The following is a 25,082-nucleotide window of genomic DNA, read 5'->3' on the forward strand; positions in this document are numbered from 1 at the left end:
GGGGGACACGGGGGGAGGGGACAGGTCCCGCTTGTGCGCACGCACACTTGTAAATACGGGATTACCGTAATTACAAACGCGAGTGCGCGCCGCGGGTACCGTAATTCCCAGCGCGCACGCGCAGTGCCGCCGCGGTTGTTTGAAATGCGCATGTGCAAAACCAATACCGGGTTTTGGCGTGCGCGTCGGACCGCTACCGTAATTTCACTTTGCGCATGCGCACTGAAATTAGCGTATTCTAAATGCGCACCACACGGTTACCGTAATTCCCGACGCGCACGCGCATCACAACTACAGGAATTCTGATTGCACATCACGCAATTACCGAACCTCCAAGTGCGCATGCGCATCTTAAGTACCGTATTGTTCGATGCGCATCCAGCTTTTACCGTGTGTCCAAATGCGCATGCGCACACCAAGCAGCGCAGTTCCAATGAGGATCACGCGCTCCCGTACTTACAAATGCGCATGCGCGCCGCACCGCGGTACCGTAATTCCAAACGCGCACCCGCAACCGCCGCGTTTCCAAACACGCATGCGCACCGCAACTGCCGTAATTCCGAACGCTCCTCCGAGCCCAGTTACCGTAAGTACAAATCCGCATCACATCTCAAGTGCCGTAATTCCAAGGGCGCCCTGATTCCAAAGGTACCGTATTTCCCAACGCGCATGCGCACCTCGCTACCCTTGCCAAACGCGCCTGCGCGCCATCACTACCGTAATTCCGCATGTCGCGCCCATCCGGTATCTCCCAGAGCGCATGCGCACCACACTACCGTAATTCCAACCGCACCAGCTACCGGAACTCCGATGTTTCCAAACGCGCATGCGCACAATTACCGTACTTCCCGAAGAGCTGCACAATCCCCCCTAGTCACGTATGCGCATGCGCGCCGCAGCTACCGTAATTCACCGGTAACTCAGGGCGCGCATCGCAACACAACTACCGTAATTCCAGACGCGCGCGTCACAAAAAACTACCGTATTTCCGGACGCGCGCCCACCACAACCACCCGTATTTCCGAACGCAACTACCGTAATTCCAGACGCGCGCGTCACAAAAAAACTACCGTATTTCCGCTCGCGCATTGGAACGCAACTACCGTAATTCCAGACGCGCGCGTCACAAAAAAACTACCGTATTTCCGCGCGCGCACTCGAACGCAACTACCGTAATTCCGAATACGCGCGCGTCACAAAAAGACTACCGCGGTTACCGTAATCCCCGCGCGCACGCGCACTACGCCTCACCCCCCCAACTCCGCGCTACCGTATTTCCCAGAAAACACGCGCGCTCCACCCCCCACCCAAAAAAACCCCATCATGAATAGGGGCGTGGTTTAACCAAAAAGGGGGCGGGGTTTTGAGGGGACACGCCCCCCGGGCCTGCGCTGATTGGCCGCGCCGCCGTTGTCGCTGGTGACGGGGACGCGGCGGGGCCGCCGCGCTCGGAGCGGCCGCGGAGCGAGGAGGGGCCGGGAGGGGTGGGGGAGGCTCGGGGTCGGTCACGGGGGGGGCCATGGGAGCCCGAACCGGGGCCGGGACCGGCGGCCGACAGCGGTAGGAGCCGCCGGGGATCATGGCGGAGAGGTGAGGAGCGGCATCGCGGCGGGGGGAAAGGGGGGGGTGGGATTTTTGGGGGGGGAGGGTTGGGCTGCGCCTCTTGGTTTAAACCCCCCCCACCCCAAACCTCCCCTTCGTGCATCCCCCTCCTCTTATATAGGTGACCCCCCTCCCCCTCTTTAAAGTGCCCTTGGGGGGGGTCTTAACCCCCCCCCCCCCATCACCACTTTGGGGGTCTCAGCCGTTTTTTGGGAATTGAGGTGTTCCCTCCTCTTCTGGCTCCGCTTCGATTTTGGGGTGCGTCTCTGCCTGTGCTTCATCCATCACTGGAGAATTCCAAGCCCCCCTCCCAGATTTTGGTGCATGGAGTGGGGAGGGGGCGGCTGGATGCGCCCACCTGGTTCCCCGTGGCTGCGGGAAGGGGATGGAAAAAGGGGGATGGGGCTCAACCCCACCCTGGATTTCGGGGAGAATTGGGAAAGGAGTTGGGGTGGGGGGGGGGAGGGATTGGATCCCACCTGGAGCGGCTGGATCCCACCCGGCTCCTCTCAGGGTTTTTTTTTGGAGGGGTTGGATCCCACCCTGACATCCTGACAGGGGTTTGGAGGGGCTGGATCCCATCCTGCTCCTTATGGAGGGGCTGGATCGCGTCCTGCTTCCCTTTTTTGGGGGCTTGGAGGGGCTGGATCCCACCCTGTTCCTTAGGAAGGTGATGGATCCCACCCTGCTCCCTCCAAAGGGGTTAAATCCCACCCTGTTTCCCCTTTTTTGGGGGGTTTGGAGGGGCTGGATCCCATCCTGATCCCTATGGAGGGGTTGGATCCCACCCTGCCCTTCCTGAGAGGGGTTTGGAGGGGCTGGATCCCATCCTGATCCCTATGGAGGGGCTGGATCCCACCCTACTCCCTCCAAAGGGGTTAAATCCCATCCTGCTTCCCCTTTTTTGGGGGGTTTGGAGGGGCCGGATCCCACCCTGCTCCCTCCAAAGGGGTTAAATCCCACCCTGCTTCCCCTTTTTTGGGGGTTTGGAGGGGCTGGATCCCATCCTGTTCCTTAGGAAGGTGATGGATCCCACCCTGCTCCCTCCAGAGGGATTAAATCCCACCCTGCTTCCCCTTTTTTGGGGGTTTGGAGGGGCTGGATCCCATCCTGATCCCTATGGAGGGATTAAATCCCACCCTGCTTCCCCTTTTTTGGGGGTTTGGAGGGGCTGGATCCCACCCTGCTCCCTCCAAAGGGGTTAAATCCCATCCTGCTTCCCCTTTTTTTGGGGTTTGGAGGGGCTGGATCCCATCCTGCTCCTTATGGAAAGCTTAAATCCCACCCTAATTCCCCTTTTTTTGGGGGTTTGGAGTGGCCGGATCCCACCCTGCTCCCCATGGAAAGGGTTTGGAAGGGTTGGATCTGTAGGATTTTTTTGGGGGGGTTAAATCCCACCCTCCTCCCTGGGAAAGGTGATGGGAAGGGCTCGGGATGGATCCCATGGGATGCAGGAGGTGTTTTCATGGAGGTGGAAGGTGTGGCAGGGCGAGGGGGGGGAGCAGGGATGGAACCGGGTGGGATGGAGAAGAGGAGGAGGAGGAGGAGGAGGAGGAGGAGGAGGAGGAGGAGGAGGAGGAGGAGGAGGAGGAGGAGTGGGGGCTGCAGCGGGATGCGCAGCGCCGGAATTTGGGGCGGGGATCCGGAGGGCCAAATCCGCTGGTTTTGGGAAGGTGGAGGTGACAGAGTTCGGGATTTTTAAAATTTTTTTACCCCAACCTCTCCCTCCTCTTTCCCCCATTTTTTACATTTCCCTCCGGCTGTAAAAACTGCAGGATGGGAGTGGAGTTATTTATTTATTTCCCCATCTATTTATTCCCCCCATTTATTTGTACCCCCCTCATTTATTTCCCCCCTCGTATATTTATTTTTCCCCTTAATTTATCGAGTCCATTTATTCATCCTCTTATTTATTCCCACTTTAATCAACCCCTTGAGTGACCTCTACGGAGAAATCCGCAGCTGCTCCGCGGCTCCGGAGCCTCACCTGGCACGCGCAGCTGGGTGGGATTAATGGGAAAAAATAAATTAAAAAACAGCAAAAAAACCACGTTTTCCATAGAAAATGGACGGATTTGGGATGTTTGGAGGGAGCAGCAGGTGGTGGTGGCTGGTTGGGATCCTTCCCCCACGGAATATCTTTTCCCGGATGGAATTTGGCGGAAATCGGCGCGGTTGGCGCTGCCGATGGTTTTGGGGAAGGAGGAGAGCGTTGGGATTTGGGATTTGGTAGTTGGATATGGATTCCTTTGGGAATGTGAAATTTTGGGTGATTTCTGTGGTTTTGTGCTGGATTTTGGAGCTCTCCGAGTGTTATTCCGCGTTGGATTTTTGGGTTGTATTCCCGTGGGATCGGTTGAGGAGAAGGGAGAACATCCAGCAGCATTCCCGTTCCTCCGAAGGGATTTTCTTTGGAAATCCCAAATTGCTTCGAATATCCCAAATTACAGAATCCTGGAATGGTTTGGGTTGGGAGAGGCCTTAAACCCCACCTAATCCCACAGGAATCCCACCTCATCCCGTTTTCCGCGATCCCGGGTTTCTCCGAGCCCGATCCGGCCTGGCCTGGAGTTGGACCTAAAAAAAAAAAAAAGCCTAAATTTGGGCGGATTTAACTCCAAAAAAATCGGAGTTTTGCGTCGCTGGTGGTGGCACAACTCATCCCACCAGAACCAGGGATGGATTTTCAGGATAATCCCAACATGAATCCCATTGGGAAAGAGCATTTTGGCGCTTCCTTTGTGAGGTCGCCCTTATTTCCCGGGGAAATCTTTGCTTTTCCCACCCAAATCCTGGATTTTTCCAGCTGTAAATCCACACAATCCAAAGTTTGGGCTGTCTGTGAGCCAGATGTCCCCGGGCTGCTCTTTTCCAGAGGGGTTCAAAGGGATTTTTGGGAATGTCCCGCTGTGCCCTGGGATTGGCTGCTTGGCGTGGTGGGAGCAGCGAGGGGTCAGGGATTTATGGAATTGTTTAGGCTGGAAAAACACCCTTAAAATCACGGAATTCAACCCCTAAAAAGGTTGGGAGGAAAGGCTCCTGAAGGTTTTCCAGATCCTGACTCAGGTTGTGTTTTTCCCCATGAGTTTTCCTGATATCCGTGAAAATTGATCAGTTCAGTTTTATCCCGAATTTTTTTTTTTTTTTTTGGGATTTTATTCATTGGTGCCGCCGTTTTCTTGGGACAAGGAGCCTGGATGCAACCCCGGGTGGTTTTTATGGATTTTATGGATTGTCCAACTTTTTGTAGGGTTTCCAGGCTTTTATTTTCGCTGGATCATCCCAAATGATCCACAATCACTTAGGGGAAAAAAAAGGTGGAATTCCAGGCTTCTGGAAAATGTGGGAATGCCGTGCGTGTGGTTGGTTGGACATCACAATTCCTGGGAACGTCTGGAATCCACTCCACGAAAATCTCATCCCGTGGGCCACCACATCCCTTCTTTAGAGGGAAACTGGAGAATTCCTGCTGCATCCCATAGCTCCTCCCCACGGATAATCCCGATGTTCTCAGGTAGAGCTCCAGGGAAAAAATTCCCTCAACTTTGTGCTCCTTTAAAGCTTTTTTCCCCCCTCCCCCCACACCAATTCCCAGAAAATTTGGACGAATCCGTATTTCTTTACCTGGATTTGATGGTGACCTACTTAGGCCTTGATCCCAAAATTCCGGAACTCCTTAAACCATTCCCAGGAAACCAAAGCTTTGCGCTGCCATCGTTCCTTTCCCGAGAACTGATGGATTTTGGGAGTCAATCCTCTGGGAATTTGGGAAGATTCACCACAAAAAAACCCAACCAAATATGACCCCAAAAGCTTTTTTTTTATAAAAAAAAAATCCCGAATCCAAACCACAAAATACAGCTGGGAATTCACGCAGATTCCAGAGTCAAATTGGTGTCAAATCCCATAAAACCACAGGATCCCCGATGGTGGAACAGGGCCTGGATTTAGGGAAGGATCCCAAATCATTGGATTTGGGATTTTTGGGGCTGTGCTGTGTTTGCTGTCGCTGTTTTATGGGGGTTTTTATTCTGGAATGTTTGCTCCAGATGATAAATATCATTGGGAATTTCATTTAGATCGTTAAGATTCGGTTAAGACGATTCCAAAGTTGTTCCTGTGACCTCTTCCCTCAAAACCAAAAATTAAAAATCCTTTAAATTCCCATTCCTTGCTCTTCCTCCATCCTCTCCCTCCCGCATTTTTTGCTCCAGTGATTATTTCCTTACATGCTCTAAATAACGCATTGAACCCCGACCTTTCCTCTTCCTCCTCTGGCTCTTCCCAAAAATAAACAATCCGGCTGGAATTTATTTATTTATTTTATTTTTTTTCACCCCCCCTCCACTTTCCAACTCATCCATGCCGGTTATTTTTAATTCCAGCCGCCGAGAAGTGTTGGAGGGATAAATTTGCTCCAGGTGCTGAGGGGAAATGAGTGGAGCGCTCCCGACCTCGCAGTGCCCTTGGGAATTCGTTGTTATCCCTAAAATTGCTCCCAGGGATCCCCAAATCCTGGAATTTTTCTGGTTTTCCAGCTCCTGAAAGGATCACATCGTGCTGTTCCACGTCTCAAATCCTTCGTCCCTCCCTCTTTCCTTGACCTTCACAGATCCAGGGATTTGGTTTATTTCCTTCCTCCTCCTCCTGCCCTTTAAACATTCCCACATCCAGCTCCTCCATCCTCATTTTTAAGGAATAAACCCATCAATCCCATTTTTTTTTAGCGAGTTAAAAACGTCACCCTGACTTTTCGGGAAGCTGGATATCCCCGTCTCCGTATTCCTGAGAGGAAAATAAATCTTATTTCCAGTTCTTTTTCAACAATTTCCCAACAATAAACGGGAAGGGGCAGTGGAGTGACTCAGTTGTGTCATTCCAAGACCAGGAATGGACATTCCCACAGGGAAAGACGTGGGAATTTCTGTTTTTTGAGGAAAGTCGCGTAAAACTTGGAGCAAACGAGGCCTGGAACGGACTCTCAGAGGGAGGAGGTTTTGTCTGCTGGATTTTCCTGGCAGGTTTTGTTCCTGGCTGGAAGTCTGGAGTTCTGGAAGCATTCCAGAGCTTTCGGAATGGTTTGGGTGGGAAGAGGACCTTCAAAACCCCCCATGGGCAGGGACACCTTCCAAAATCCCAGGGGGCTCCAAGCCCTGTCCATCCTCACCTTGGACAATTCCAGGGATGGGACAGCCACAGCTTCTCTGGGAACTCCATCCCAGCCAGGAATTCCTTCCCAAAATCCCATCCATCCCTGCCCTCTGGCAGTGGGAAGCCATTCCATGTGTCCCATCCATCCATCCCTCATTCCAAGTCCGTCTCCATCTCTCCTGGAGCTCCTTTCCGGTACTGGAAGCATCTCCTAAGTTTTTTTCCCTTTTCCATGTGAACGCTCCCAACCCTCTTCCCATTTTCCTGGGATTTCATCTTGTGGCCTACAGCTGCCTTCACCCACACCATCCCTTTATCCTTCACCTCCAAAAAACACGGAAAAAAAAATCCCGGGATTGAGGCGCGGCTCCTTCCTTGAGGTCTTTTCCCTGTTCCGTTCGCGCCGGGATTCCCGGCGGATTCTGGGCCGCCTCTTCCTGAGGCGCTGACGTTTCCCCGACGGCCTCGTTGTGTTTTTATGGATCTTCCCTCTCCACTCTGTGCCGGAACGGGAACGACTTCCAGCGGTTCCGCGAAAACCGTCGGAAAACGTTCCCGCGGAATTAGCGGTTTCCTTTATTGATCTTCCACGCCCGGCTGGGAGAGGACATGGAAAAGCGCGGAAAAGTGCAATTATGGGATGGAAACGGGGGTGGTTTCCTGTCTGGAAGAGGAGGATGGACAATGAAATGCTTGGGAATAACGCGGGAATTTCTGTTGCTTTGGAATTTTAACGTGCTGTCGGTCCCGTGTGTTGGGAGCGCTGAAATCACGGAATTGGGTTGGATGAGGATGGAAAGATCACCCAATTCCACCCCCTTGCCATGGGAAGGGATAATTCCCGCTATCCCAGGTTGCTCCAATTCCTGGCTTTGGGCACTTCCAGGGATGGGGCAGCCACAGCTTCTCTGGGAATTCCATCCCATGGCCTCACCACCCTCCCAGCCAGGAATTCCTTCCCAAAATCCCATCTATCCCTGCCTCCATTTCCCATTATCCTGCCATTCCATGCCTTTTCCCAAAACTCCTTTGGGAAAACTCTTTCCCAGCTTTTTTTTGGGGGGATGTTTTTAGACTCTAAATCCTTTCCAAGGCTCCAAGTGGAGCTGTCCATGGATTCCGAGTTCCAGCGACGCACCCCAAGCTTCCCTGAACACGGACACAGGGATTTGATGGATCTATGGATGCATCCTCAATTTTATTTGGGATTAAGCTGCCTCTTCGTGGTTTTCTGGATGCAATTTTGGACCTGGACTTGGATTTTCCAGATGATTCCTACGGTTCTTTGCTCCCTTTAATCCAAAGGGTGCATCCATGCATCCGTGTCCTCTCAAGAACAGGGAAAGGAGGAATTCCATGGAGCCCTTTCCCAGTTGGGCTGCTTGGGAAAAAAAAAATGGAATAACAACAAAAATCCTTGGCAAGATTTGACGTAGTCGGGAATATTTGGGGATAATCAGGGAAAAGGGGGGGAAATAATGGGGAAAAGAGGAAAAATTCCTTTTGGAAGAAGAGGAATCGAGGGATTAGTGCTCAGTGGGCTCTGGGTGAGGTGGGAGGGGATTTTCTTCCACTTCCCAGAAAAAAAAAAGTGGGATTTGGGTTGGAGGTTGTTGGCTGAGGCCGCTGGACTCGGAATTGTCCATGGAGCAGGAATTCTTCTTGACCATGGAGTCAGGAATCCATATCGGAGCGTGGCGTTTCCATGCCAGGGATTTTCTTTTTTTTTGGAAGTGGGTGCTGCTCCCAAAAAAAAACCCCAAAAAAACCAATCCCACGGTGGTCCAAAAAACGCATTTTCTGTCTGGGAATTTTCTGTTTAATTTTCTGTTTAATTTTCTGTTTTAACAGGAAGTTCCTGAGGGTTTTTTGTTGGGTTTTTTTGGGGTTTTTTTTTTGTTAATTGAGGAAAATCCTGTGCTCAGGATTCTCCAAACCCCGATAAGTGAGTCTGGAATTATTCCTGTTCCGTCACGCTCCGGCTCACCTGAACAATTCCCCCTTTTTTCCTCGGCTGGGAGGGGCGTGGAAAAGGGATTTTTATCGGGATGGAAGTGGGAATAAGATCAAAGAATGGGTTGGGTTGGAAAGGGGGGACCTTAAAAAGAATTCCCAACCCCCTTCCATGGGCAGGGACGGCCTTGGACACTTCCAGGGATGGAGCAGCCACAGCTTTTCTGGGAATTCCATCCCATCCCAACCCTCACCGCAATGCTCGGAGCGCAGAGCGAGGTTGGGAATGTTTTTTTTGGTGGGAAAACCCATGGGAATAACACAGGGAGGAAAACAGATCTTAATTTATCACGTCCAAAATCCCCCAAAGTGTTTTTTTTTGGGAAGCTCCAAAGAGGAAATCAGCACGAATCCCTTGGGAAAAGCCAAGCTGGGTGTGCAGGAGGAGGAGGTTTGGAAACAGATCCTGGAAAATCCCGATCCAGACTTTTGAGCCACGGGTGGGATTTGTTTAATTCCCTGTGTTCCTCAGCCTTATCAGCTCAAGAAGTGCCTTATCAGGAGGGATCTGCGGCCTTCGGAATTCTGAGGTGCCGTAGGGATCGTGGAAAAATCGGGATATTCCTGGCATGTGCAAAAATCTTCCCTTAAGGCTTTTAACTACGGGGAAAAAGTGGCTTTTTTGGGGGATAATTTTGTGGGAATACCTGGATCAGGGAAGTGACATTCCCACTGTGTCCAGGGACCTCAAATCCTGGGATTGGTTTTGGGCCCTTCGTGATAAGAAGGATATTGAGGGGCTGGAGCGTGTCCAGGGATGGGAATGGATTTGGGGAAAGGTCTGGAATGCCATGAGCAGCTGCAGGGGGAGGAAAAAAAGGAGTTTTTTTAGGGATAAATAATCTGAGCTTAAGAGTTGTGTCCTTGTGTCAAACCCCACTGAAAATCTGGGAATTCCGATTCCATTCCTTGTTCCCTTTCCCTCCAGCGGAACACGGAAAAATCCTAAATTTGGAAAACGGAGAGCCTGGATATTTCAGTGCCGTGAGAATTTTTTCCCCCGGGGTTGGTTTTTTGTTCCAGAGAACCTGGAAAAGGGAATTTCAGAAGGTACAAAACCCGCCCGCGGCAGCGATTAAAGGTTGCCGGTGACTCATGGATCTCCCTCCACCCACATTCCCTGATCCAAGAGCGTCTTTTCCCGATTCATGTCGGATTTTCCTGGGTGGCAGAAATCGTTTCGCCTTCAGGAACGCTCTGAGGAGCTTTTTCCAGTGCCTGAAGGGGCTCCAGGAGAGCTGGAGAGGGATTTGGGATAAGGGGTGAAGGGACAGGACACAGGGAATGGATTCCCAATGGCTGGATGGGATATTGGGAAGGAATTCTTCACTTTGAGGGGCTGGGATGGAATTCCCAGAGAAGTTGTGGATGTCACATCCCTGGAAGTGTCCAAGGCCAGGTTGGATGGGGCTTGGAGCAACCTGGGATCGTGGAAAGGGTTTGGAACTGAATGGGCTCTGATCCAACCCCTTCCAACCCAAATTCCACAATTTTGTGAATTTAAACGGAAGAACTTAAAGCTCCGTGGAATTTTGGCTCAAGCAGGATTTAGAGCAGGGATGGAAAGGCACAAATGTCCGAGGGGGTCGGCAAAAACCTGGAAAACTCTGAGGAAAAAACAGGGATTGGGAAGGAAAAAATGAGGAATAAATTCCTGGGGACCTGTGTAGGTAAAAAGTAGAATTTTGGAATTGTTTAGGCTGGAAAGGAGCTTTGAGGTTTAACCCCAGCTCTTCCAAGGTCCCTGAGTGGATTTTGGATCTTTCCTGGACAGCCCTTTCCAGGAGGAATTCTCCCAAAAAAAATATCCCACCTAAACCTCTCCTGATGCCACTTGAGGCCATTTCCTCTTGTCCTGTCCTTCATTCCCTTGGGAGAAAATCCCGATTTTCACCCGGCTCCAACCTCGGAGCAGAAAATTGCAGCGGGGGAATTCCAATAAGTCTGGAATTAATCCAAAGGGACAGAAACCCGGGAGAAGAAAATCGGATGTGAAGGAGGCCGAGGATGCTCCGGGCTACGCGTGGAAGTTGCGTGCACGGAGAGGGACGTGGAGGATCTTTGATTGTGATCAGGAATGAAATTCAGGCTCAGGGAAAAAAAAACAGGGAAGTTTGGAATGGTTGTGAGGGAAAAACGGGCAGCGCTTCGGTCCCTAAATCTCTATTTATGGAGAATGCAAAAATATTCCAGCCAAACTTAAATCCTGAAGGGAGATTTGGTGCCGCCTCCGTGGGTTTTTTAGGAATTGTTGTTCCTGGAAAGTCGTGGAATTAGGGAAGCCTTTGAGGTAGGAAGGGCAGGAATAAATGAGTTTATGGATTTGCCTGAAATTGTGGGAATGAGAGTGGACCAAACTTTTTAAGGAAAAGTTTTGGGGTAGTATTTTCTGTAGTCAGATAAATGCGTAAAAATCCTCCTTTTTTTGAGCAGGAAAATTTGCAGCAGGAATTGCTGGAGCAGGAACGGGAAAAAGCTTGGAGCAAGGATCAAATCACCAAAAAAAATTCCGTGATTTGAGGATCTTGTGCCTCGCGCTTCCGCTCCTTCATAGAGCCGAGAATTCCAAGGGAAAGCTCGGGATTGGGAGAGATCCTGTGGTTCATCCCGAAAATCTGAGGGATGAGGGAACAGGCAGGGTGTGATCTCACAGAGATGGTCTGAGGGTGCCCCATAAACGATTTTTTTTTTTTGGGATCCTTCTCCCTGAATGAACTTCTGTATTTTCGACAAAATTTGCCTGGAAATGTGTTTTTTTTTTTTTTTTTATTTTGTCTTTTCCCTGCGGGATACCAAAGGAATGGCAGAGGAAGCGATGGGAGTGGGAGGGCGGAAAATTGGGGAAAAAAAAAGGATGAAAAGTGTGACCGTGGCAGGAGAAATTCACACTTGGAGAAATTCCAAGTAGAACTTGGGCACGAGGAGAACATTTGGGAAGATGCTGATGGAACACTGGAGCTGGCTGGGGGTTGGGATCTGATCCCAGGGAAAAAGGGACAGGATGAGGGAAAACTCCAGCCACACCAGGGGAGGTTTAGGGTGGATTTGGGGAAAATTCCTCCTGGAAAGGGCTTGGCACAGAGAGATTTGGGAATATTTTTAGCTGGGAACGATAACGCAGAATCCATTTTACGCAGAAGAAGTCCAGTTAAAAATCCCAGGATGGAGAAATAGGAATGACAAAGGGTGTGGGATCTCTCCTTGTCTTCTTCTAAATCAGAGGGAGAAGCTCCAGTTGAGCTTCCAACCCTTTTATCCACCAAAACATATTTCCAAGGAATGCCTTTTTTTCCCTATTCCTCGACTTAAATGGAAACTCCTCCAACCTGCTCCGTGTGTTGCACTTTTTCCTTTCCCAGTTTTAGATTTGCTTCCCCTTGACAAATTTCCTTTTATCCCTAAAAAAGGCCTTGAACCGCTCCAAAGGGCGAAAATACTCGGAGCAGATTTGGGTTTTTTCCCACATCTGACTCAGGAGCTCCTCTGTCAGCTGGAGGAGGAGGAAGAATAATTTAAAATAATTTAAAACAATTTAAAATATTCAACCCTTCACCAGCAGCGCTCCAAGAACATTTCTAACGCCGCCGGAATAAAATTCGGGTTTTGGAGCTCTCTCGGTATCGATTTGTTGCTTCAATTTGTTCGTTGTGCGGGGAGGGAGGAAAACGTTTTCTAAAAAGATTTCTGAGCCCACCCAGCGATGGCTGAGCCATCGTGGAGTTGCTTTGGCTGTTCATGGTTAATTTGGTTTCTATTTAAAGCCAGCAGGGATTTATTTTGCCGCGTTTCAAAGGAGAAAAAAAAGGGAGGAGTGGGCGGATCTCATCGGGACCCTGATTTAGGAGATGTCTCCTCCTTCCCCACCTCAAATCGGAGCTTTATGATCCTAAATTTCAGTCTCACCCTCGCCTAGGTGCAAGTGGCATTTGTCAGCCTGAGGGAGAATAAATTATAAACATCCTAAAAAAAAACCCCAAAACCCGAAACAAACCATAAATCTTGATTTTTAAGGAATTTTCCTGCTCGCCTCATCGTCTTCCCTCATTTTTATCTGCACTTTTCAACCGTAGCTTCCAAGAGCACGGGTCGTTGAGTTGGAGATTGGCAGATGAGATTCCCTCCGGCTCCGACGTCGCTCCGAGGAATCCGTGTCCGGACAGGCGGAATTGAGCCGGGTGGGCACCGCTGGGTGAAGAACCCAACGAAGGCATTGCCAGGGGGTTGGGAATGCCCTCAGAGCGTGGAAAAGTTGGGAAATTCCTACTTTTCCCTGGAAATTTGCTGCCCAGGCAGTTGGAAGAGGTTTTTTTTTGGGGTTGGAGTTGAGGTCGGACTCCCGGGATCTTGGAACGGCGCGTCATCCTGGAATATTTGCCTCGGTTTCTGAGCAGGGATTTTGGGTGGTTCTTGATGAGTTTCTGCTCAAATGTTTGGGTTTAAATGTTTGGGAACAGCCTTGAGGGTTGGGATTGATTTTACTTTCCCTGAAAAAATCGGATCGTGTTGGAGCCAGGCTGGGAGAGCTGGGAATGTCCAGCCTGGAGAAGAGAAGGATCCAGGGAGAACCCAGAACCCCTTCCAGTGCCTGAAGGGGCTCCAGGAGAGCTGGAGAGGGAATTTGGGGCATGGGATGGAGGGACAGGACACAGGGAATTCTTCCCACTGCCAGAGGGCAGAGTTAGATGGGATTTTGGGAAGGAATTCTGCCATGTGATGCGAGTGAGACCTGGAATGGAATTCCCAGAGAATCTGTGGCTGTCCCATCCCTGGAATCGTCCAATGCCAGCTTGGACGGGGCTTGGAGCAACCTGGGATAAGTGGAAGTTGTCCAAGGCAAGGAGTTGGAGCTGGATGGTCTCCAAGGTCATTTCCAACCCAACCCATTCCGGAATTTTGTCCTGCTGGTGCCACTTAGGAAGGAGGATCCTGCCGGATAACGAGATCAGCTCCCCATCCAACACCTCGTGGCCATCGTGTGGCCAAGGTCCAGCTGGCTGTGGACCTTCTCCATGGACGCTCAGCGTGCTTGGAGAACATCCCAAGCCGCTCAAATTTAAGGACAAACTACTTTTTTTGGACGGTTTGTGGTGGGGAAACATTCCTGGTGAACTCACTCGGGTGAGTCGCCCGAAACCTGCGCCAGACAGGCCGAACGAGTCCTGGAGGCTCCGACAACGTCTTATCCGTGCCCAAACAACCACTGCCATCTCCCAAAACGTTGGGATGAGATCGTTTATCCCGGGAGGCAGCCGCTGTGCTTCCTCCAAGTGTCTGGGGGGACGATTTCCCTAATTTTCCTGCTGCTCCAAGGGTTTAATCAGCCAGCAAATTGCAGGCCTGGCTGATTCCCGCCTTATCTCCCGGCCTCGCTGCTCGGGTTCAAGGGCCCTGCTTGGCTTTGTCGTTTCGGGATGAGCTCCCAGACTTCTTTCAGGGCGGAATTAGTGGGATTAAAGGCTTCGGGTACACCCGGACCTGCTGGTTTGAGCAGCTTCTCCAGGAGAGCAAACTTTGTTTAACCACAGGAAGCGTTTCGAGTTCTTTGAATCTTTCCAGGTGAGGAGGAGCCTTTTCCATGAAAAACCCCTCACCCCGTGACTCAGCCACATCCAGCTCGGGAATTGCGTTAAATCCGACAAATTTCCTTGTGATCTGTAAAAATTCTGTGGCGTAGCATGCTTTAACCTGGTTACCTGCTTCTCCTGTGGTTTTTCAGAGGGATCCCTGCATTCCCTCTGCCCTATTTTCCCACCGGCAGCTCCGTCGTGAGGGTGACACGGATAAGAAGGGAATTTTCTCCTCTCCCACGGGGACGGGAGCCTGGTTTGCTCCCGGAAAACATCGCTGGGATAATCAAACCTTCCCAGCTGCTTTGTTCCAGGCACCTATTATTGGGAAAAAGAGGCTGCTGTGAACTCTCACAAAGGCTTTGGAAAGCTGGAATTCAAAGGGAGGCAGGTTCAGGAGGAGGATTTGGTCACCTCGCCCTTTTGGGGAGGGTGTGGGAGTTGGGATTTGGGTCATTTGTTCCTCCCGCGTCATAAAAAACAGATCCTAATTGCTACAAATTCTTATTATTATACCAAAATTACCGTGACAGGTAAACCATGCCTGACGCCGTCGTTCCAAAAATGACAATACAAAAAAAATGAATTATTTTCCCGACCATAATTCCCTGTTTTTTTGGTCCACAGCTCCAGAGCTTCCAAGATGTGGGTGATGGGTGGGCTGGATGAAATTCTTCCTACTCTGTGCTGGTTTCTCTCCTGTTTTGTTCTCCAGAGTGGTGGAGTTTGGCCTCCTGGTCCAAGGAACCTTTGGAAATGGCTCTCTAGGAAATTCTGGAATTTTGGGGGCCTCGACAACCCTTGTGGAATAGCTCAGGTTATTCCATGATTTTGATTCCGTGTCTTTGAGAATCTTTCCGTGATTCTCACCCTTTGTTTTGGGGTGCTAGGAGTTGGAAAAACCTGGGAAAATGGGGAAGGAATAATTCTACTCTTAAAATCAAATTACTGGCCTTAAAGCAGGGAATAATTCCATTGTGGATGGAGTGTGGGTGATGGAAATGGGCTCTTTGCTGTAGAGTAGCCCCGGCAACATCAGAATTCCTAAAAATGTTTTATTTTAAAGATCCTCTTCATGAGCACCCAAGACCACCCTGACTTCTGTTCCAAAATATTCTTCCTTGGGAGAAATGAGTTCCCAGCGCTTAAACCTCCCCAAACTGGTTTAAAACCCTGCTTTGAGCTCTAAAAACCGGGAAAATCCTTATTTAAATATTCCTTATGCAAAGCGGAGCTCCTGACTCGACCGGTGCCGCAGGTATTCCCTTGTTTTACCTCCTGATTATCCCACAGCAGCTTCTCCTACGTTCTCAGCTCCCGTCTGCAGCTCCAACCACAAATCCCAAAGTTTTGAGTCAGCCCCTCATTCCAGCTGCCTCCGGAGCGCTTCTCTCCCACACGCACCCGGCTCCTCTTCTTCCCTTGGCTTTCCCACTTGCCAGCCCGGCAATCATTCCCTGTTTTTGTGGTGGAAAAATAGGGATTAATCATCCTGACAGCTCCGTGACGACTTCCAGGGCACCTGATTTAAACGGGATGAGGCAAAAATCTTATTTACCGCGCCTCGGCTTTTCCTCCTTTCCTTTGCCGTTTGTTTAAGACAGGCTTGGATCTGTTGGAGCAAATCCAGGAGATGCTCCAAGGGCTGGAGAGAGGCTGGGAATGTACGGCCTGGAGAAGAGAAGGCTCCAAGGAGACCACAGAGCCCCTTTCAGTGCCTAAAGGGACTCCAGGAGAGCTGGAGAGGGAATTTGGGATAGGAATGGAGGGACAGGACACTGGGAATGACATGACAGCAAGGATAGATGGGATACTGGGAAGGAATTTCTGGCTGTGAGGGTGGTGAGGCCTGGAGTGCAATTCCAGGAGGATCTGTGGCCACCCCATCCCTAGAAGTGTCCAAGGCCAAGTTGGAGCAACCTGGGATGGAGGAAGGTCCACTATCCCATGGGATAAGATTCTGGGAATCTGGGAGAGACTTTCATGCCCATGGCAGGGGGTGGGACTGGATGATCCTGAAGGTTCCTTCCCACCTAAACCATCCCACGGTGTTTATTTCTGGCTCAGCCACGCTCCGGCAAGACATTAAAAATCCCAACCAATTATTCAATTTTCTTCAACTCCTCGTCATTCCTCCCCGAAAACCTCATTCTGCCTTATTTTTTGGGGGGGATTTTGGAAGGGTTTTTGTCTTCTCCTCATCTTTTCCCTTCCAAGGCTTTCAACCAGAGCGTTCTACTCACGCCTTGGTTCTTCTCCTACCTGTGGAATACAGGGCTGCTAAACCAGGATTTTCCCGGCTATCCCAAACTTTTTACACAGCCTGGGAGGTCTGAGAAATTTATTGAGAAGCCTTGTGGGATTTGCTGGAAAATTTGCCCCCTCCTGCCTTTATTTCTCACGTTTTTCCTTCTGCTCCATTTCTCCTCGCTTGCTTTTTTCACACCTTCCGCGTCTTCCTTCACGGCTCCGGCAGAAACTCCTTCATCCCCGCATGGAGGGACTCGGAATTCTGTCGGAAAGCTGCAGAAGCACAAAAATTTCCCTTCTGGCTGCTTTTCACGGAGCTCCCGGAGTCCAGTGGAGCCGCAGGGACGTGCAAACTCCATCCTCAGGTGTTTCACGGAGTTGCTCCTAATTTTTCTGTTCCAGGACTTCTGTCCTTTTCCCTTGGGATCAACCTTTGAGTTTCCTCCTCCTCCCATCGTTTTTTGGTCGTTCCCTGTTGGAATTGTCTCGTATCGGGTGTTTGGATATCTCTCTTAGAATGAAGGAATTGTTGGGGTTGGGAAAGATTTCCATGCTCAAGGAATCCAACCATTCCTTCGGCACCGCCAAGGCCACATCCACAGGGATGTGGAATCCCTCCAGGGGATGGGGATTCCACCTCTGTGCCAGAGCTGGACAGCCTAAAAATATTCCCAATATCCAACCTAAACCTCCCCTGGCACAGCTTGAGGCCGTGTCCTCTCATCCTTGTTCCCTTGGAGCAGATCCCAACCCCCCAGCTGGCTCCAACATCCCGTCAGCATCTTCCCAACTGTTTTCCTCGTGCTCTGCCGTTCCCTTGGAATTTCTCCAACTGTTGAGCTCCTGCTACAGTCACACTTTTTTGTCTTTTTTCTTTTTTTTTTTTTTCTTTTCCCCCCCCTCATTCTCCTGTCCTCCCACTCCCATCACTCCCGCTGCCATTCCTTCGGTATCTCGCAGGGAAAAGATGTTTTCATACTCTGGGATCTCGTGGAGTCTTTGATGCTGGGATATGCAAATTTATTTGCATCTCCTTTGTGCTGCCGGTACCTTGCTGCGTCTTTCAGGTGCTGGATTGTTGATCCAGCTCCGCTGTATCCCGGTGGGAATTAACCCTCATGCTGGGAGACTATTGGTAGCTGTTAATCCAAGAAAACAAAACCAAAAACTGCATTAATTCCTGCCAGTTTTAGCACGGAGTTTTTTTGGCTGCTGTGAGTCGTGAACAAGAGGCCGGAGGGAGAATTGGGAGTGTGGAATTTGGAAAGAAAATGTAGGGAAGAGAAAAGTCGTGGCAAGGATATCCCGTGACCTTCCTTCTGCTGGAGCAAAACGGGCCCCGGTTGTGCCAAATTGGGAGGGAATGATAAAATTTTCCGTTGGTTTCGGCAGGATTCCTTGTGAAGAACTTGGGAGTTCCGTGGGTGGTTTGAGGCGCTTTCATGGAATCGTGGAATGGTTTGGGTTGGAAGGGACCTTAAAGATCCCGTTCCAAATCGTTGCTGAGTATCCATTTCCGCGTCTGTTGGGAAAGTGACTCCTATCCACGGATATCCATCCCATTTTCCTCGAGGAAAAACGCAACACGATCCCTCCGTGGAAGAACTTAAAATTTGAGGGTGTTCTGGAGGAAGGAGAAGTCTGGAGCAGCTCCTTGTATCCAAGTTTTATCGTGGATACGGCACGTTTCCTTCTGATGGCGATGGGAACGCGATCCGTGCCGTGCAGCCAATGGGCTGGCTGGGAAGCCAAAATCAACAGCGTGCAGTAGGAGGAGGAATTTTGATGTGGCAGGGAACAAAATCCGGTGTAGGTTGGTGTGGAGTTGATTCCAGCCTCAAATGGGAGGAATTAAACCCGGAATTCTTGCATGGAATGCGATGATGGATTCCATGTTTGCTTCTGGAGTGTTGGTGGGCAGCGTTGTCCTGCCCTGCCGTGGATCGCTCCATTTTGGGAGTCTGTGGGAAGGGGTTGGGTGGGGAGGTGAGGAAGGGTCGGTCCAGTGTGGGAGGTTGGGAATGATCATTCTGGAAGGTGAAGAAGGGTCTGGTGTGGAAGGTTGGGAATGGTCGTTGTAGAAGGTGAGGAATGTTGTGGTGTGGAAGGTGAGGAATGTTCTGGTGTGGAAAGTTGGGAGTGGTCCTTGTAGAAAGTGAGGAATGATCTGATGTTGAAGGTGAGGAAGGGTCTGGTGTGGAAGGTTGGGAATGGTCATTGTAGAAGGTGAGGAATGTTCTGGTGTGGAAGGTGAGGAAGGGTTTGGTGTGGAAGGTGAGGAAGGGTCTGGTGTGGAAGGTTGGGAATAGTTGTAGAAGGTGAGGAATGTTCTGGTGTGGAAAGTTGGGAGTGGTCATTGCAGAAGTGAGGGAGGGTTTGGTGTGAAAGGTTGGAATGATCAGGTGTGGAAGGTGAGGAAAGGTTTGGTGTGGAAGGTGAGGAATGTTCTGGTGTGGAAGGTTGGGAATGGTCATTGTAGAAGGTGAAGAAGGGTCTGGTGTGGAAAGTTGGGAGTGGTCCTTGTAGAAAATGAGGAATGATCTGATGTGGAAGGTGAGGAAGGGTCTGGTGTGGAAAGTTGGGAATGATTATTCTGGAAGGTGAGGAAGGGTCTGGTGTGGAAGGTTGGGAATGGTCATTGTAGAAGCTGAGGAATGTTGTGGTGTGGAAGGTTGGGAATGATTATTCTGGAAGGTGAGGAATGATCTGGTGTGGAAAGTTGGGAATGATTATTCTGGAAGGTGAAGAAGGGTCTGGTGTGGAAGGTTGGGAATGGTCATTGTGGAAGGTTGGGAATGGTCATTGTGGAAGGTGAGGAATGTTGTGGTGTGGAAGGTTGGGAATGATTATTTTGGAAGGTGAGGATTCTTCTGGTGTGGAAGATGAGGAATAGTCCCGTGTGGAAGGTGAAGAACAATCCCTTGTGGAAGGTGGGGAATGGTCCAGCGTGGAAGATGAGGAGCAGTTTGATGTGGAAGATGAGGAATGATTTGATGAGGAAGATGAGGAAGAGTCTGGTGTGGAGGTGAGGAGCAGCTCGGCATGGAAGGTGGGGAATGGTCCAGTGTGGAAGGACTATGTGGAAGGCGAGGAATGATTCGGTGAGGAAGGGTCTGGTGTGGAAAATGAGGGACAATCCCATGTGGGAGGTGGAACTTGAGGAGCAATCCCACATGCCAGGCCATGGATTGCTCCGTGAGATATTTTTGGAGTCTGTGGGAAAGGGGTTGGGTGGGAAGGTGAGGAAGGGTCGGTCCAGTGTGGGAGGTTGGGAATGATTATTCTGGAAGGTGAGGAAGGGTCTGGTGTGGAAGATGAGGAAAGCTCCAATGTGGAGGGTGAGGAGCAATCCATGTGGGAGGTGGGGATGGATTTTATGTGAAAGGTGAGGAACAATCCCATGTGGAAGGTGATGAAGCGTCTGGTGTGGAAGGTGAGGGAAGCTCCAATATGGAGGGTGAGGAGCAATCCCATGTGGAAGATGGGGACAGATTTTATGTGAAAGGTGAGGAGCAATCCCCTGTGGAAGGTGAGGAGCAATCCCATGTGGAAGGTGGGGATGGATTTTATGTGGAAGATGAGGATCAATCCCCTGTGGAAGGTGAGGAAAGCTCCAGGGTGGAGGGTGAGGAGCAATCCCGCGTGGAAAGTGAGGAAAGCTCCAGTGTGGAGGGTGAGGAGCAATCCCATGTGGAAGGTGGGGATGGATTTTATGTGGAAGGTGAGGAGCAATCCCATATGGAAGGTGAGGAAAGCTCCAGTTTGGAGGGTGGGAAGCAATCCTGTGTGGAAGGTGGGGATTTAAACTCAAAACCAAACCCTGGTTTTATCCTCCCGGCCCTCAGCTCCATCCCAAACCCCGCAGCAGGTGCTGAGGAGCGCTCTGGCTCCCGGCAATTAAACGCCGCTAACGACGGAATCGCTCGTTCCGTCCCTCGTGATTGCAGAGGGACGCTCCTGGCGCAGCCTCTCAACACGGTTCTGCAGCACTGGAAGGAAAAAAAAAATTAAAAAATAAAATCAAATATGAATATTTTAAGGAGACAGATTGCTGCCTTCATCTGGCTCCCTGATTAGATGCCAGGGCGGCACCGTGCGACAGGAATTCCATTCTTTTCCTTCCCTCCCCTCTTTCTTTTCCCTCTTTTATTGAAATATTGATTTTTGATTCTCTGGAAAGATTCGCTGTGGGGGTAAAACCCCTTTTTGCTGCCTGAACTTGTGAAAACCTTGAAGCCTCCAGGCCCAAAGGTGACCCGCAGAGCTCTGCAGGATTTTTGGGAAGCGTGAACACGGCGGTGACGGCGCCGTCGGCTCCGGTAAAACGCGGATTTCAAGTGCAACTCGGGCTTGTTTTGCCCGTGCTGCTCTTCACGGTAATCTGAATTTTCAATGTAGTTTTCAAAGGTTTCCAAGCAACCGTGTGTGGTTGGCTTTGGCACGATCCCAGCGTCCTCTCGCTTCCCTTGGGATGGCGCCAGCCAGGAAGTTTCCTGCTGATTTGGAGCGGTGGGAGACGGCCACCGATGTCCTCTGCTCCGGGAACCCGCTGGTTGGGGCAGTTATTCCCCGGAATTGCAGATTCCAAGGGTTTGGGACCTTCTGCTTGGATAGAATCCCCGTGATTTTGAGAATTATGGGAAGCGGGATCTCGCTGTTCTCCACTCACGGATGGCTGTGTCCGGTTCTGGGGTTGTCCGGCATTGTTGGGATGTGGAGATGATGGAGAAAATCCAGAGGAGGACACGGAGCTGCTCCAAAGGTCTGGAGCTCCTCTGCTCTGGAGCCCGGCTGGGAGAGCTGGGAATGTCCAGCCTGGAGAAGAGAAGGATCCATGGAGAGCTCAAAACCCCTTCCAGTGCCTGAAGGAGCTCCAGGAGAGCTGGAGAGGGACTTGGGACAAGGAATGGAGGGACAGGACACAGGGAATTCTTCCCACTGCCAGAGGATGGGGTTAGATGGGATTTTGGGAAGGAATTCTTCCCTGAGAGGGTGGTGAGGAGCTGGGATGGAATTCCCAGAGAATCTGTGCCCACCTCATTCCTGGAATTGTCCAAGGTGAGGTTGGACAGCGCTTGGAGCAACCTGGGATGGTGAAAGGTGCCCCTGCCCACGACAGGGGGGAGGAATGAGAAGAGCTTTAAGATCCATTTCAGACCAAACCATTCCACAATTCCGCAACGAAGTCGGATTTGGCCGGTGTCCACCGTGGTGTTTAATGCTGTAAAAATCATTTGCTCCACCACGACCTTTCCTGTGATGCTCTGATGGTTTGTTTTTTTTTTTTTCTGGGTTTTGCTGCACACGCTGGGAATAAAATCCAATCCCATTTATTCCACAGCCCAAATCTTGGAGTGCTGATGTTTTAATCCCATATTTTAACACACTGCTCCCTCTCCGTTCTCCCCGGCCTGTTGCAAATCCAACCCTAAGGAATGAAGCTGGAGAACGAGACTCCTTCAGGACTGGAGGGCGTTTTTTCGGGATGATTTTTTTTTCCCATGTTGGTGGATTTGCTTTTCTGGCTCTCCTGATGTTCACACAACCCTGAGCAGTTTCTAAATTTATATAAAATCTTCATTTCTGTTTGCTTGGCTTGTCCGTGTCCAGCTGGGAAATTGGGAAATGTTGTTGTTGTCCCACCTGGGAGCGGGAGCCGCAGGAATTCAGCTGAGTAACAGCGGATTTTGGGAGTGGAAAATATAATTTCAGTCCTCGGGAGCTGCACCTGAGTCCTCTCCTGGTTCTTGGGCAATCCTGCCAGGGAATAACAAAACCTGGGAGGAGAGGGAGGCTCGGAGCATCCCGGTGTGCACAGGCCAAAGGAGGCCCGGGAAGAAACCCGGAAAATTCCCTTTAAAGGTGAACGGGTTGGGCTCCTGAATCCCTGTGGAATGGTTTGGGTTGGGAAGGATCCTAAAACCACCCAATTCCATGCCCTGATTATCCCAATCCCTTTTTTTCGGGCAGCTTTTCTCCAGGAAGGTGAATTCCGTGTCGGTGGGATTGGGTTTGTCAGCGTTCAGGAACGCTCATAACCACGGGATACGATTCCATGCAGGTGCTTTTATTGAGAGCTCTGGGAATTCAGGGGTGCAGACCCAAATCTGACTCCTATTTTATATCCCATCGTTATATAACTTACATATCAATTGTTAAACTTCCATTGTTCTATTGTATACATTGACTTTATTCAAGCACGAGTTTCTCGTGATCTTTCTTAGGCCCAACCACAGTTTGTCATGATTATTCTTACGATTAAACAGCAACTATATTTAATTACTAAACAATCATCACATCTAACAATTATATCATTTATCATGTACAGGTGCAGCTCTAGCAAGGTACGAGGTCTGAATGTACCCAGGGTATTTTGTATTTAATTTTTTCAGGGCCTCCTAAGCTTAATTTTCCTTTTAACCCTAAATCCCCGTGATTTTAAAACCCTTTTACTATCAGGTTTAGGCTGAGCCATCACTCCAGAGGCTTTTCCAAGGTGGAGGGATTTGGGGTCCCTTCCCGGGGTCGGGTGCAGCCCCCCAGGAATAACGGGATGCTGACAGTGGGATCCTGGCCCATGGATTTGCTTCCTTAATTTCCAAGTTTGATTTGAGCAAAATCTTCGGGAAAGAGGCTGGAGGGACAGGAGGAGGGGAATGGCTTTAAATTAACAGAGGGAATTTGGGATATTGGGAATTAATTCCTTCCTGCTTCCTTTGTTTCCAAGTTTGATTTGAGCAAAATCTTCGGGAAAGAGGCTGGAGGGACAGGAGGAGGGGAATGGCTTTAAATTAACAGAGGGAATTTGGGATATTGGGAATTAATTCCTCCCTGTGAGGGTGGTGAGGAGCTGGGATGGAATTCCCAGAAAATCCGTGGCTGCCCCATCCCTGGAAGCATCCAAGGCCAGGTTGGACAAGGCTTGGAGCAACCTGGGATGGTGGAACGAGGTTGGAACGAGATGTTCTTGAAGGTCTTTTCCAAGCTAAAGCATTCCATGATTCCATTTTAAATCGTAAAAACAGCATTTCTCTGAGGGCTCCCGTCGTGCTTGGTACCTTTTTGAAGGAATTTAATTTCATTCTGATTTATAGGAATTTTAATTAGCAGAGGGAGGAGAATTTTAAGTGACATCTCCTGTTGAGGAATAACGACGCCAGACTTCCTCTTAACCAAAATATTTCTGCTGTTGTTGCTTGGAATTATTTTGGTTGGAAAACACCTCCAAGGTGCCACAGCTTTTCTTGGAATTCTATTCCAGCGACTTAACACCTTCACGGGGTGGAATTAATTCCCAATATTCCATATAATCCCGCTTTTTGTCCATTTAAAGCCCCGCACCTTGTCCTTGCATTCCCAACCCTTAGGTCCGGGATCTGCATTTTCCAGGGATGGAAACAACTTCCCCCAACCTCCTTTTGTTGAGGTCCAGGAACCAAATTGAACCTTTAATTTTATTAAATGGAATTAACGGAGTAAAGCCCTAATTAAGAAGGGTTTAACGATAATCTCTCGGAATGAGCAAAGTCGTGGTATCCTGCCTGTGCTCCACTCCCTGGTTTGGTTTTTTTTTGTTTGTTTTTGGGAATGTTTTGTAATAAGGATTTTTTAACAGAGTTTTATGGCTCTTTCTGACTACAAATTTATTTACAAATCCATAAATTTGTAAATATTTATGGATTTATAAATATTTATAAATTTATAAATAAAGGGGTCATGGATCATGGTGGAATCACCACCCATGGCCTTTTAGTTTTACTAAAACATCTTGAATATTTCATTTTCACTCTTCCAAGTTGCAGGTTTTTGGGTCTTTTTTTGGGGGTTTTTTGGGTTTTTGTTTGGTTTTTTCATTTATGTTTTTTGTTTGTTTGCATTTTTGCTTGTTTTTTTGGTTTTTGGTTTGTTGGGTTTTTTGGGGGTTTTTTGGGGTTTTTTTTGTTTGTTTTTTTTTTGTTTGTTTTTGTTTTTGGGGGGTTTCTTTTGGTGTTTTTTTGTGGGGTTTTTTTGGGGTTTTTTTTTTGTTGTTTGTTTGTTTTTTTGGGGTTTTTTTTGGTTTTTTGGGTTTTTTTTGGTGCAGGTGAAGCAAATCCCGTTTTGCTTGACTGAAATCCCCACCTTTGCCCCCAAAACCTCCGGGAAATCAATCAGGGAATTTTAAAAGGCAGCGTGACAGGATATTATTGTGGTAGAGGGAATGGTCTCCCGGCGGGAAATCCACGAATGTCAACTTTAACATTTTGACTGCTCTTCCCACGCTTTTCCCAAAATCCACCAGGCGAGTGGGTTTTCCTGCCCCGTCAACATTTAGGGATGAATATTCCTTTTATTTCTCCTCCTTTCCCTCCCTGTGATGTCCGAGCCATGGGATGATGTCACGGGAGCCGAAATTCGGCCGGGGAACAAATAAATGTTGTGAGGGTTGGGACAGAGGTGGGTGTTTTCCCGGGAAGGCTCAAAGCGCTGGAAAAATGCCAGCACGCTCCTTTCCTGGGATTC

At 49.6% G+C, this 25,082-nt stretch overlaps 2 protein-coding genes across 19 annotated transcripts in view; one reads left to right on the forward strand and one right to left on the reverse strand.

Moving 5' to 3' along the window:
- The window catches only part of LOC121469308 (feather beta keratin-like), a 73,672-nt gene extending 72,498 nt beyond the window's left edge, over positions 1-1,174 (reverse strand). Inside the window, exon 1 of one of the 2 annotated variants that reach the window (XR_012054322.1) lies at positions 586-1,155. The gene's annotated coding sequence lies outside the window, so the exon portion shown is untranslated. Of the gene's footprint in view, positions 1-585 lie in introns of both variants that reach the window. The other variant, XM_072925093.1, reaches the window with a different exon arrangement.
- ARHGAP39 (Rho GTPase activating protein 39) overlaps positions 175-25,082 on the forward strand; it is a 113,707-nt gene continuing 88,799 nt past the window's right edge. For 15 of the 17 annotated variants that reach the window (XR_012054305.1, XR_012054310.1, XR_012054313.1 and 12 more), the window contains exon 1: positions 1,398-1,590. Coding sequence is in view for 2 of the 17 variants with exons in the window: in XM_041714111.2 (XP_041570045.2) it covers positions 1,580-1,590 (11 nt within the window). In the remaining 15 variants the exon portion in view is untranslated. Of the gene's footprint in view, positions 587-1,397; positions 1,591-25,082 lie in introns of those variants that run through there. The other 2 variants (XM_041714112.2, XM_041714113.2) reach the window with 2 other exon arrangements.

Source organism: Taeniopygia guttata, chromosome 2 (genome assembly GCF_048771995.1).
Source record: "Taeniopygia guttata chromosome 2, bTaeGut7.mat, whole genome shotgun sequence".
NCBI classification, from domain to species: domain Eukaryota; kingdom Metazoa; phylum Chordata; class Aves; order Passeriformes; family Estrildidae; genus Taeniopygia; species Taeniopygia guttata.